This window comes from Cervus elaphus, chromosome 28 (genome assembly GCF_910594005.1).
Source record: "Cervus elaphus chromosome 28, mCerEla1.1, whole genome shotgun sequence".
NCBI lineage: Eukaryota > Metazoa > Chordata > Mammalia > Artiodactyla > Cervidae > Cervus > Cervus elaphus.
The window spans coordinates 12,214,434-12,226,641 of record NC_057842.1 but is presented as its reverse complement, the minus strand read 5'-3'; the positions used below and the strand labels follow the sequence as shown (position 1 = coordinate 12,226,641).

Genomic DNA, 12,208 nt, shown 5'->3' with positions numbered 1-12,208 from the left:
CCTTACTGCTCCCCAGAGGCTGTGGCCTTGTGACGGAGTTCTTTATATGTATGTGTATGGGGCGGGAGGAGTGTGGCGGGTTGCAGGGGGCGGTAGAGGAGGTTTCATGGACCTTTTAGAAATGAAATGAAAGTTATGAACTCATCCTCCAGAAAAATGTACAAATGCACTTGCACCAATCTGCTTGCATGCTGTGGCAGATTGCACGGGCCCGCAAGTCTAGCCTTGCTTGGCTCCTAGGAGAGAAAGTGCTGCCTTCATTTCAGTGTTGGCCTGTTTAGAGCTTCACTGCACAAATGATTTATGTTGTGCTCTTTTTTCTTATAAACTGTATAAAGGCAGCTCAGCTAAAGCACTGTATTCTTATCAAAAAGATAGGTATTGCCTGGCCATGCAAGCACGCCATTACTATCTACATAATCACCCTGGCCCGCATTAACTGTCGGCCAGTCGTAACATAGCCGTTCTGTGTCACAGGGCACATGAACGCCTGTCCCAGGCGTAGCAGAGCGCGCCAGTCAGGATCTTCTCTGTTTATGGAACTCCGTTCTCTCAAGTCAAGGGGAGTGAGCCCTGATAGGGGTGACGCCTCACCTCATTGGTGACGCATTTCTTCCCTCAGCTGGGCTCTCAGCATTTTAAAACCTTAGCCCCTGTCGTTTGGTTAAATCAGTCAGTGGGTAACACGTGTTTGGGTTTCTGTGAAGCCGCTCACAGCCTCGAGTCCGGGGCTCCTGGTGTGGGTTATCTGCAGGGGAACGATTCCAGCTGGGCCGCGTAGTCAGCGCCAGGGAGGACGGCCCTCCTCCTTGGGGAAGAGACCATCTTTGCAGACAGAGACATCGGTCACAACTACTTACATGGGCTCCACATGAATGGCAAACCTTTTCAGGTGCTGTGACATGTAATCCAATAAATGCCAAGAAATCACCTTTATTTTCACCAAGGTGGTTTTATTTTAACTGGAGTCAGATACACAGATACAATAAAAGAAAAATGAGATAAACAAATAAATATGTTTCGCAGTTCTGATAAATAGGTTTATCAGATTCATAAGAAAATTAAAAAAAAATAAAATTTCAAGGAAAAGTTGAATCAACTCTTCTACAAATTTGATATACAAAAGGCTGGACAGCAAGCTCCATACACACAGCAGACTGGAACCACTGCTTACAAAGAGATTGTGTGAAATGAGCACGTCCCAATGGTGGGAGTAATCCATCGTCAATCCAGCTCAGAAACAGTTTCCAGAAGCAGTATAGACTTGACCGAGAAATAGCAAAGAAAAGCATCTCACTGATCCTCTCCATGAAAGAATGTTGATAAATCCTGAATTAGACCAAATCTCTCTCTTCAGCAAAACAGAAATCCTCCAGACCTCGGGGAAGTTGGAAGGTGTCCGAGTTGCTGAGAAGAGTGTGGGGGTAATTACAGGTGGTTAGAGACGTGTGTGTTACTCACTCAAGGGCTGAAGATCTAATTCTAAGCCAGTGTGTCTGTGACACTGTGACCTGCTTCCCATCCCACAGATTTGACAGGTTGGGTAAGAACCTTGGAAATCACTTCCTGGTGACTGAGCACATAAATTCCCCGGCACAGTCTGGGATAATTGACTTTGTCTAGCAGAAGGGGATGAATGAGTAGTCGTATCAGTTTCATGATTGATTTTACTATTTATGGACACACTATTTCAAGCTAACTACATGAATATTGCTATCCTTAAACATCGTAAGTAAAATCTGATTTACTTGCAACCTGAAATAAGCTTAATGTAAATCCCTGCTTTAGAAGATAAATCTCTGTATTCTTTATTTTTTTTGGCTCTTACAGCTTCTCTGATAACTAACATGTCTGAGTTTAAAAATAAACTAATACAGGGGAAGATCACTAGAAATACATACAGTCACACTAAATATCAGGAAAATGGTTTTTAAACATTTTCTGGGAGCCCTGGCAAAAGGTGTGAAAAAGCAATATTAAGAAAAACACTTGCCAACAAGTAATCCTGCTGTTTACAAACAGGGAATGGATGTAAATTATTTAAAATATCTTTTCAGAAAAAAGAACATTTGTGTTCAATAAATATAGGTCAAGTCTCTCTCTTTTTTTTTTTTTCTAGAGTAAAATTGATACTTTTCAGTTATGTACTGAGTCTTTGTTAATGAGCTTTGATCCAGGACATGGCAGTATTAATTCATATGGTTCAGTAAATATTAAATCAGAATTGGTTTACCATAAGAACATATGACTGTAGATACACATGCCCAAACGCTCTTTAAAGAACTAACTAGAGGAAGTATGATGCATTGGTTGGTACATTATACATACAGTTTAATGTATCTGGTTATCAGGAAGAGGATGCTGACTGATCCTATTTTTAATCTTAATAAATGGGAATCCATGCTAATTTTCCCCTTAACAATCCCTTCACATCTCGCTCTTGATGCCAAATTTTCCAAGAATACCTACAGAGAAAGCAAATGATGGGAACTGGCTCCAGGAAACTTTAAGATTTGTCTGGATTTGTCTCTGGCCTCCAAGTTGAAGATTTTTGTGTGAAAAGACTTCAGACTATCCCTGAGAGAGCACATGATTACTATACTCTTCATGACGGACCTGAGGGTGAGGATCGTTAAGAACTCTGTAAATCATTTCCCAGTCTAAGCAGGAATCTAAATCCACGGGCAGGTTTTGATGGGATTCATTTCTGTTAAAGAGACATGCTGTGTATTTAACCTAATGGCCCATCACTCAGTATGGAAGAGCTTATGTTTCTGAGAAAAGTTAACTCTGACATTTCTCATCTTGCTCAAGCCCACATGATTTACTGAGGAGATCACCATGTGTGACCAAAGTCACAAAGGCCTGGATCCTCTGTTTCTGCTTTTAATTCTCATCCAAAATCATCAGACCAAGCTTTTTATGAGCTGCCACTGAGCTGGGCTATGACTGTAACTCTTACAAGCTACGTGTGGATTCATGTGACAAACAAAAGTGTGATTACGAGCATGGTATTGACATAAGCCCCACAACAGGCCAGTCTGCAAGCTCGGCATCTGTGGGCTCACGCTTGGGAGTGAGTGTGCCTGCAGCCTCCTGTGGCGGACACCCGTCAGCAGGGCTGAGATGTGGAGCTCCAGCTAAAGAAGAGATGCTGCTAAGAACCACACCTCAGAACTCCCTGATCGAGGGTCAAATCCTTTATTGCTGAGATAAGTGACAAACTCATTATGCAACACAAACATACAGGAATCAACTCCTCGAAGCAGTATAACCACGTGGGATTTAGCATAAACCTAGCGCCATTCCACTTAACAGCAGTATGTGAATTAAACCTTACATAGCTTGATGAGGTAAGATAGAGAACAAAGAGAATGGACAAAAATGCACCCAAAGTCTTATTTTAAAAATAAATAGTTTAAAAGTATGTCATAAAACAATCTGAATTTAAATACATTAATACACTGAAAAATATTTATCCCTAAAATGTACTTTAAATAAAAGAGCAAAATAAAATGCTGTGATGCAATTAGCATCTTTACACCCATATGCTTATCCTTGTCAGGTGACATACACTCTTCTGATAAACTCAAATCTTACTGAACTACCCCCAAATTTAGTGAAATCTCTCCTTTATTAGTATTCTCTTTTGACAAATTCATGAAGCAAGTAGCTAACTCCTGGAGTTGTAACCTATATCACTCACTATTGGCCCTGAAAGTGAAAGTTGCCCAGCTGTGTCCAACTCTTTGCAACACCATGGACTATACAGTCGAGGGGATTCTCCAGGCCAGAATACTGGAGTGGGTAGCTTTTCCCTTCTCCAGAGGATCTTCCCAACCCAGGGATCAAACCCAGGTCTCCCTCATGGCCCCAAGGGAAGCCCAAGGATACTGGAGTGGGTAGCCTATCTCTTCTCCAGGGGATCTTTTGGGTGCACGAATCGAACCGGGGTCTCCTACATTTGCAGGTGGATTTTTTTACTAACTGAGCTATCAGGGAAGCCTATTGGCTCTGAACACGGCACATTTTTCCATTTAGATTTTTCTTAGCTTGGTTTTATAAGCCTGCCCTATCTTTGAGGTAAATTTTTGCTATTCTGGGTCTGCTCCTCTGGATGAGTTTTCTCTGTGTTCACCTGGTTCTTCATTCAATTTAACTAACTTGAGCAGTTACTCTGACACAGTTTTGCTGGGTGAAGTGTTTGGGGTATTGCTCCACACAAGACTGAGGTCATTAATCTGTCTTATTTCCTGAGACTCCCAGTAGTTAAACATGTTTCATGTCATGAATGCTACTTTTACCAGTCAACTAATGAGTGAATAACAATTCAGTGGGCTGAGTCAATTTGAAGTAATAGGCATAAAAGACAAAAATTCAATTCGGTCTCTGTCTCTCCCTCTTGGAAGGCTGTGTAAGCTATGAGAGAGGGCTATAACAGGGGGTCCAAGTCTCCACACTAGCGTTTAAGAATGGACACTGGGGAACAATGACATTAAACACTTGTGTGTCTGAAGGAGGTGGACACGGGCAAATGTGAAAAATAATTTAAAACAAGAGCAATGAACAAATCTGCAAAACTACTCTGAGACTTCACTGGAAAAACCTTAGGCATATAACTTAACTTGGAAATTCTCAATGTTAGGATATTATCGCCAATGTTATTAAAGTTTAAATGGTATTTTGAAAAATAGTCTTTCTTATCTTACTTTTGTAAATAGTGATACATTTCTAAAAAAATATAATTATACAAATCTAATTGTAAACTTTTAAGTACTTTGAGCAATATGAAGGTTTGGACATTGTCTAATTCTATAAATGGTCTACTTCTTGTGATAAGCTAAATTCTTTTTATTTGCCAAAAGAGACTTTCTATCCTCTTTAATAGGTAAGATGATTACTCAAGTGTTTTCCTGTTAATCACTAAAATACAAGGGTAGTGTACAAACTGAAGTTACAAATAGTAAATTTGCTAGTTAGCTAGCCATATAAATATACTTATGAAATAAAACTGAAACAGCCAACAAATCAAAGATTATTGTGCCTGCTTCATAAAGATATTAAAGTGAGGAAAACATAAATAAAAGAAAATAACAAAACATAACAAGAAATTATTTACAAAAGTAAAAAAGAGTAAATGCAAAAGCAAAGGTTTTGGTGGAGTTGTCTACTCAGCTATTTCTAGCCTTTTGTATTTCTGCAAGTCTGTTCAATTCTTCTGATACAAATTGCTTAAGACACCATCTGGTGGACAAGAGGTGATATATCAAAGGTTCTCTACAGTGGAGAAAGACTGCAGAACCGCTCAATCTTGTTTAACTCCTAAAACATACTCATAAATTATTTTATAATCCAAACATCAAATGACATCTTTTACAGATAACATATCTTAAGATAATTACTGATGCTCTATCATAAAAGTGTCTAAATTTTTAAAGTTTCAACAATGCTATGAAACAAAGAAATAAGCATATGGGATTATCAATACTTTAAAGTCATTGATTAAATTAAACTTTGATAACAAGGTGAAAAATTTCAAAGGTTAAGACTGGCTGTGTTTCTGTTTTGGTTATGAAAAAATGGTTAATGTCTTCAGCAGAAGAGAAGAATAAACAAAGTCATGAATTATTCTTCCTTTTTCTTTAGAGTCTAGAGGCCATAAATATTAATTGAAGTCAAATCTTGTTCTTTGCATAGAAGGATTTCTATCTGACAGTGTTAGCTGATCTTGACAGAAAGTGTTAGACTGGAATTCAAACATACTTCTATAGGGCAAACACACACCTTTTAATTGCCATCATGTTTGTGCATGCTAAGTGGCTTCAGTCGTATCTGACTCTTTGCGACCCTGTGGACTGCAGCCCGCCAGGCTCCTCTGTCCATGGGATTCTCCAGGCAAGAATGCTGGAGTGGGTTGCCATGCCCTCCTCCAAGGGATCTTCCCGACCCAGGGATTGAACCTGCATCTCTTGTATCTCCTGCATTAGCAGGCAGGTTCTTCATCACTCCTGCTACATGGGAAGCCTGTTTCCATCATGGGCTGCAATTACTTTGTATTCAAACATACTATGTTGTGTGGAGTCCAGACAAGAGATAACTCATGAAATGTGGTCATTCTTCTTCTCTGCTGTGGACACTGCTGACTTCTGCAGATCTGGAAGTGAACAAAGGTTCTGGAATGGAACAAAACGAAACAAGAGAACTGGCCACCACCAAGGCAGTTAGGGGAAGTCTTCATGCCCTGTTTGGGGCCTTAATTATTCACTTTCTTTTTGTTAAAAGAATCAGGCAACTGCCAGGTCTTCACTTTACTGGTGCTGTGTTTGCCGGGTGTAGCCCTTCTTGCTGCTGTTCGCTGCATCTCCTGCACGGGCAGCCAAGCAGAGGTTCATTCCATGTGACGCAGCCCTTTCCTCTGGTTATGCCCAAGTAGGATTGAATCACACATGCCAGTTGTTTAGAAAGGGCCTGAGTCACTGTGACAACTCGAGTTTATAATTGGCATCAATTCCTCGAATCACCTGACTAAATCCAGACCCTTGAAACAGGAATAAACCAGTCCAGCATTGATGGCATTTAGAAAAAGAAAGGTTCAGAAATACTTAATTTGTAGAAAGGACACATGAAATATTCTCTGGAATCAAAATGGGCAGAATTTATAAAACAAGAAAATGAACTGAGTCTTCTTGCGTCTGTGAAAGGGTAGACTCCAAGAAAACAATGCATTGATCACCATTGACAAAAAAGTTCATGAAAGCAGTTAAATGCCCAAATAAATACTTCTGAATTAACAAAGAAGCAAAAGAATAAGTAAACAATTAATATTAAAAAATAATCTTTGAAAACATAAAAAATGTTTTCAGCTTTATGACAAATTCAAGTAAATTAACAAGTGGCAGAGGAGTTTGTAAGCTTTCAGAAAATTCAGCAAATTAAAGCTCCACAAATTAAAAGCTCAAGATATACACATAGCACCAGATTTTAGACCTCTGTACATTTTGTGGGGATAAATGATCATTTTACTAAGAAAATGTATATGTATATTCTGATTGTGTCAGTGTAAAACACAGCACCATTGGAGGTATTGCACAGGAAAGAAAATGAAAGAGAAAATAAATTTAAAATTAACAACACTTGAAATAAATAAAATGACCTTGGAAATGAAAATAAATAAACTTGGAAGTGAAATATACAGCATCATTCAACATGAAATAACAAAAAGGTTGTACATATGCACAGCCACGTAGATAGTACCTGACCATCAGTTCATCCAACTACAATGAAAACCTGTTTAAACCCGGGTACATCTGAACAAAGCTGCCTCCATGGAGGCACGCTGCCCACAGACCGTGCTCACAGCTTTTCACAGTCTGCCCCAATGGCAGATGTCTGTGGCGGGGCGGTGGCTGGCGGGGTGCACACTCTCGGCATCCCTGGGACCCACCACTCAGATTTCAACAACATCTTCCTGCCCAGGGTTCCAGGACATCGTTTTCAACCAACAGTTTCTCAAAACAATGTACGGCCAGGCCATGAAACTACCATTCAGCTGTCCGCTGGCCATCACACGTTTCCGCTCCCGGTCAGGGATGCGGTCTGGGCAGTGTCTATGCCCCTGAAGGGCGCGGACTCTTGCTTGGTCTCGTGGATTCCCTTCACGGCCCTGCTGCAGCTTCTGAGAAGCATCCTTCTTCCTACAGCTTCCAGGCTTCAGCTTGTTGATATGCATCTGTGGATACCACACGCTCATCTAGCACAAGGAGGCTTCTTTTCCAGTCGCTAGAAGCCCCATCCTTTGTTCTGGTGGCTGGTTCTTCACGTCTGAGAGTGATGAGGTCAGAAGGCTAATGGACTTGGGCCCAAAGACTCTGCGAGGCCCTTTAAACTTTGAAAGTACCAAAGACAGCTGGGTGCCTTCACCACCAGCCACCTCCCAGAAAAATCAGCTTTCTGTTTCCCAAATGAGAAACTCAGCAAAGGGACCACAGTGCTGGGCCTTGACTTCGCTCCTTCCTTCTTACGCAGGCCACGCTCATGCTGGTGGGACTGCTTTGACAGGAGCTCATTACACAGGATCAACAAAATCATTTCAGTAGTTGGCTCTGGTAGGATTTTGGGCTCCCTGATAAAACAGCCTCCTGAGTTTTCTTCCAGAATCTAAGTTATGAAGGTCTTATTGCCTGTCTATTTCTCTACATAAGTAGAATGGATAAAGGATGGTATAAGAATTCTTAAGCTATAAAAGTAGTCAAAAACATTCAGCAGGAGCAATGCACTATATCAAAACAGTTAATGAAACTGTCAGCAATGATAGTAAATTTAAATATTGAGGAAACTTCCAGACAAGCCTGAAACTTTGAAATTCAGAAATGAAAGGCCAAATACAAGTTGATGAGACTACAAAACGTACATCACCATCTGTCTACTAAGTCATAAGGTATCAGTTTCTCTTAAAGAAGAACTAATGATAAGATGTGCTTGCATATTTCATAGAAAACCCTGAATAAAAATCATAATAATGGTGAAGCAAGACATATGGAATGAATTTGGAAAAAATTCTAAAAAGGCTGATATCGCAGTTACTATAGGAATAGGATTCCAATTTTTGTTTTTAATGTCTGGCCTACACCAAAAAAAAAAAAAAAAAAAAAAAAAATCACCCACGATCATGAGGGTCTGACAGTATTGAGAAAGCTCCAACAGCAAGGAGAGGTGACTGGAGTCGAGTCTTCCTCGGGTGTGGTTACTTCCCACCGGTTCGCTGTCGGGCGTGTGAGACGGGATACAGGCAATCTTCTGGGTTACATCTTCCACTAGGTCCTGGGGGGCCCTGGGGCCCTGGGGCACCTGGTGAGCCTGGCAAGCCCGGAGCTAATGAAATAACAGACCCCATCAGAATGCAGGAATACAGATCTTCCTCCCTCCCTCCAACCGACACGAGTCATGCAACGTCAACTGGAGCGACACCAAAGGGCCACAGGGGGCAGGTGTGGCTCCTATTTTTGGAGGCTGGCTCATGTTGCAAAGATAATGTCACTATTACCTGAAGTCCCAGGAAGACCCGGGCTCCCTGGAAGCCCAATTCCCGGTTCCCCCCTTTCTCCCTTCTGTCCTCGGTAGCCTAAGGAGGAGATAAACAAAGAGAGACAAAAAAGTAAGCGTGCTCTCTGACTGATGCGCATTCAGGGGATACTTTGAGGTGCATGTGTAAAATACACCCAGTGGAATATCTTCAATCATTTATGTCTAAAGACTACGCTACAGATACTCAGTACAATACTGGATCCTACAACAACAGTGGCCAGAACACGTGGCACAAAATCCTAAATTTGTACATATTCAAATGTGAAATGTCCCCAGGATTTCTTTTCTGTAGGTGACTTTCATTTAACATATGTGAACAATTAGGAAAAGTGTTTGTAGTTAGGTCATTCGAAAGTACCCTTCCAAGTCTATATTTATAAACATTTCTGCAGTAAAATAACATTTACTACCTGGGGTATATTTAATAGTTCCAGCCAGTTCCCACTATTACAGAGACCTTGTTAAGCTGACTCTCACTAAGTCATCTCAGTGAGTGCTTAATATCACAGGCTAAAAAATTAGGAAGAAAGAAAATAACTGAAGAAATATGAACTTTTGATTAACAAGGATTAATAACACTGGAACATAATTCCAAAAGAACTTATCTGCTAAAAGCTATGTATTTAAATTCAGTTCTCAGATTTTAATATAATGCAAAATACATTACTCCACATGAATCTCAGTGCATATGAGGTGTCATAAAACAAGAAAAAATAATTTATGTATTTGTAAAACAGGGTAACATTTCTATATCTCCTGTCAAAGGTAAAAATGCATTTGTACAAAGCTCTCATATCATTAGGTTAATACTGACCTGCTGTTAATAGATAGGGGTGTTGAACTGCACAAAGCACATGAGAAATTTTTACTCCAACTCCCTATTAAGGTCCCAAGCTCATTCCTTACGAAGGCTGCCCCAAAGCCAGAGGGTCTTATTTTATAATTGTTTCACAGCAAAATGTTCAGATAGGAATGCTAAGAAGGTCAGTAACAGCTTCCCCATTTTTCTAGAATAAGTTTTTCACCCCTTTAGGGCAGGCCTCTCCTGAAATTTGGGAAGGACTTGAAGGCTGGTCTGTCTGCAAGGAGACGTGTGTGTGCATAGCCTGTAGGTGCAGGATGACAGTTTGGTATCAGTGTAGCTTCCGTAGGAAAACAAAGCAGCAGCAGTGTCCTAACCCAACGTATCTAGAGGTTCTCGTCACTGAAGAACTGTGTTTGCTGTGTTTGTTTGTTTTTCAGGTGGTAGCCTTGGAGATTTCCATTTCGACTCTCGGGGTTTATTTCTAAAGTTGTAAGTCAGTGCATTTATATGCATGCTGGAAAAATGAGGTCAGAAAAAGAGTGTTACTGGCATTTGGGAAGGATAATTCTTCATGCAGGGCCTTACAAGCTGTTTGAAGGCCTTATGCGTTGTTTGTCCTGCCCCCTGATTGGCCACTGTGTCCTTCGTCATTTTGACACACACACACCTCCCACTTCCTAAGGCCCCTACTGTTAACAAATCTGAAAATTCAAATCTGTATCAGTCACACGAACTACTCTATGGGCCAGTGGATTACAAATAACAGAAGGTTTCCCTCATTATGAACCAATAACAGCTAAACTTTGTAAGTTCAAAAGTAAGAACGATCATTCCCAATACTGTCCCTCCAATGTTGATGGAAGCTAGAAGGCAGGATCCATTTTCTCCTGCTAAGCCCACATCCACTTAGTATGCAAGGCTCTTTCTAAAATGGATAAGGCTTTGAAGTGTGGCATCCATTCTTGAGGATTTTCACAGAGGGGGGAAATCAGCATATGCTTGAGAAAAGTTTAAGTTCTTTCAGGATTCCTGATCAAGACAGTGAACTGGAAAACCCTGAGCTCACCTCCTCCCATAGACACACCAAAACTACAACTGCATATGAAACAACTATCTCTGAGGATGGATGACCTGGAGATAGCAGAACAGATGTTCCACAACCGAGGATATAAAGGAAAGGCCAGATCAAGACGGGCAAGAGGCGCAGAGAAGTGGTCCAGTCAGAGGCCACTCCCCTGGCATGCTGACCACAAGGGGAGGGACAGCCCAGCTGGGAAGGTTACCCCGGGGAGCGGGGATCCACGTCCCTTGTGGGGCTCGCCAGCAATGGAGACCTGCCCTGGGAAGACAAGTTCCCAAACACCTGTGTGTGAAAGCCAGCAGGGCCTATCTCCAGGAGAGCCTGAGGGCTGTGGGAAACCAAGCCTCCATCCTTGAGGGCTCCTGCACAAGCCCACTTGCTCTGAGTCGCAGCACGCAAGCAGCAGCTTGAAAAGCACCTGGGTCTGCTTTTCAGGGGTACTGCATCCTTCTACTTTTCTGTATTTTTGAGAGTTTGATATTGAAACTCCAACTAAAAATCTTTATCTATTAAAAAATAATTGTAATATATAGTGGAACTATATGTAACTTTGTTCTACATTTCCCAAGTCTCCTATAAGTATTTTATCATATTTTCATAATTTAAAAAATAAAAAAGAAAGAGAAAAAAATACTTTCTAATCTGAAATTGCCAAGATTTTGCTTTTTCTTTTTTAAAATCACGAACAGGTGTTGAATATAATCAATTAAGTTTCTTTTTTCTGAATCTGACCATAAGTAATTTCTTTCCTTTATCTGGTTATGAGGTAAATTACATTAATTGATTTTTAAACATTAAACCAATTTTGCCTTCCTATAATAAAACTTGATCTTGAAATAGTAAAAAATACATAAGAGCATCTGGGTCCTATGAGAAAGTGGTTCACTGACTGATTTCAGAGCATGTGACAGAGGGGCAGGATCCAGTGGACTCCATCCTGAGGACAGATGTGCTGGTAAGTGCTGTTTTCTCCCTTTCCATCTGCTTGGCCCAGCGCTGGTGGGGAGCGTTCTGACACTCTCCATCCCCCTAGCTACAACACGGGTGCCTCTCCCCAGCACTGCTTGAGGAACTGCCCCAGCCCGTCACTCCAAAGCAGCTCCTGTTCCACACTGCGGGGGCAGCACCGGATGGCATGGGCCCCCTCAAGGCAATTCCCCCTCTCAGAGTCTGGCCCCTATGTCAGTGTGTCTGTCACAATCATGGCTGGGTCTTGCAGCCGGCCAGCTAGGGGCAAC

General features: G+C 41.2%; 1 protein-coding gene across 1 annotated transcript in view; it reads right to left on the bottom strand.

Annotated features, from left to right (window-relative positions):
* Positions 1 to 3,899: 3,899 nt before the first annotated feature.
* COL19A1 (collagen type XIX alpha 1 chain) overlaps positions 3,900 to 12,208 on the bottom strand; it is a 417,920-nt gene continuing 409,611 nt past the window's right edge. The window contains exons 49-50 of the mRNA XM_043890428.1: positions 9,044 to 9,121; positions 3,900 to 8,871 (exon numbers count right to left, since the gene is read on the bottom strand). Of these exons, the coding sequence (XP_043746363.1) occupies positions 8,744 to 8,871; positions 9,044 to 9,121 (206 nt within the window). The 3' untranslated portion in view covers positions 3,900 to 8,743. The remainder of the gene's footprint in view (positions 8,872 to 9,043; positions 9,122 to 12,208) is intronic.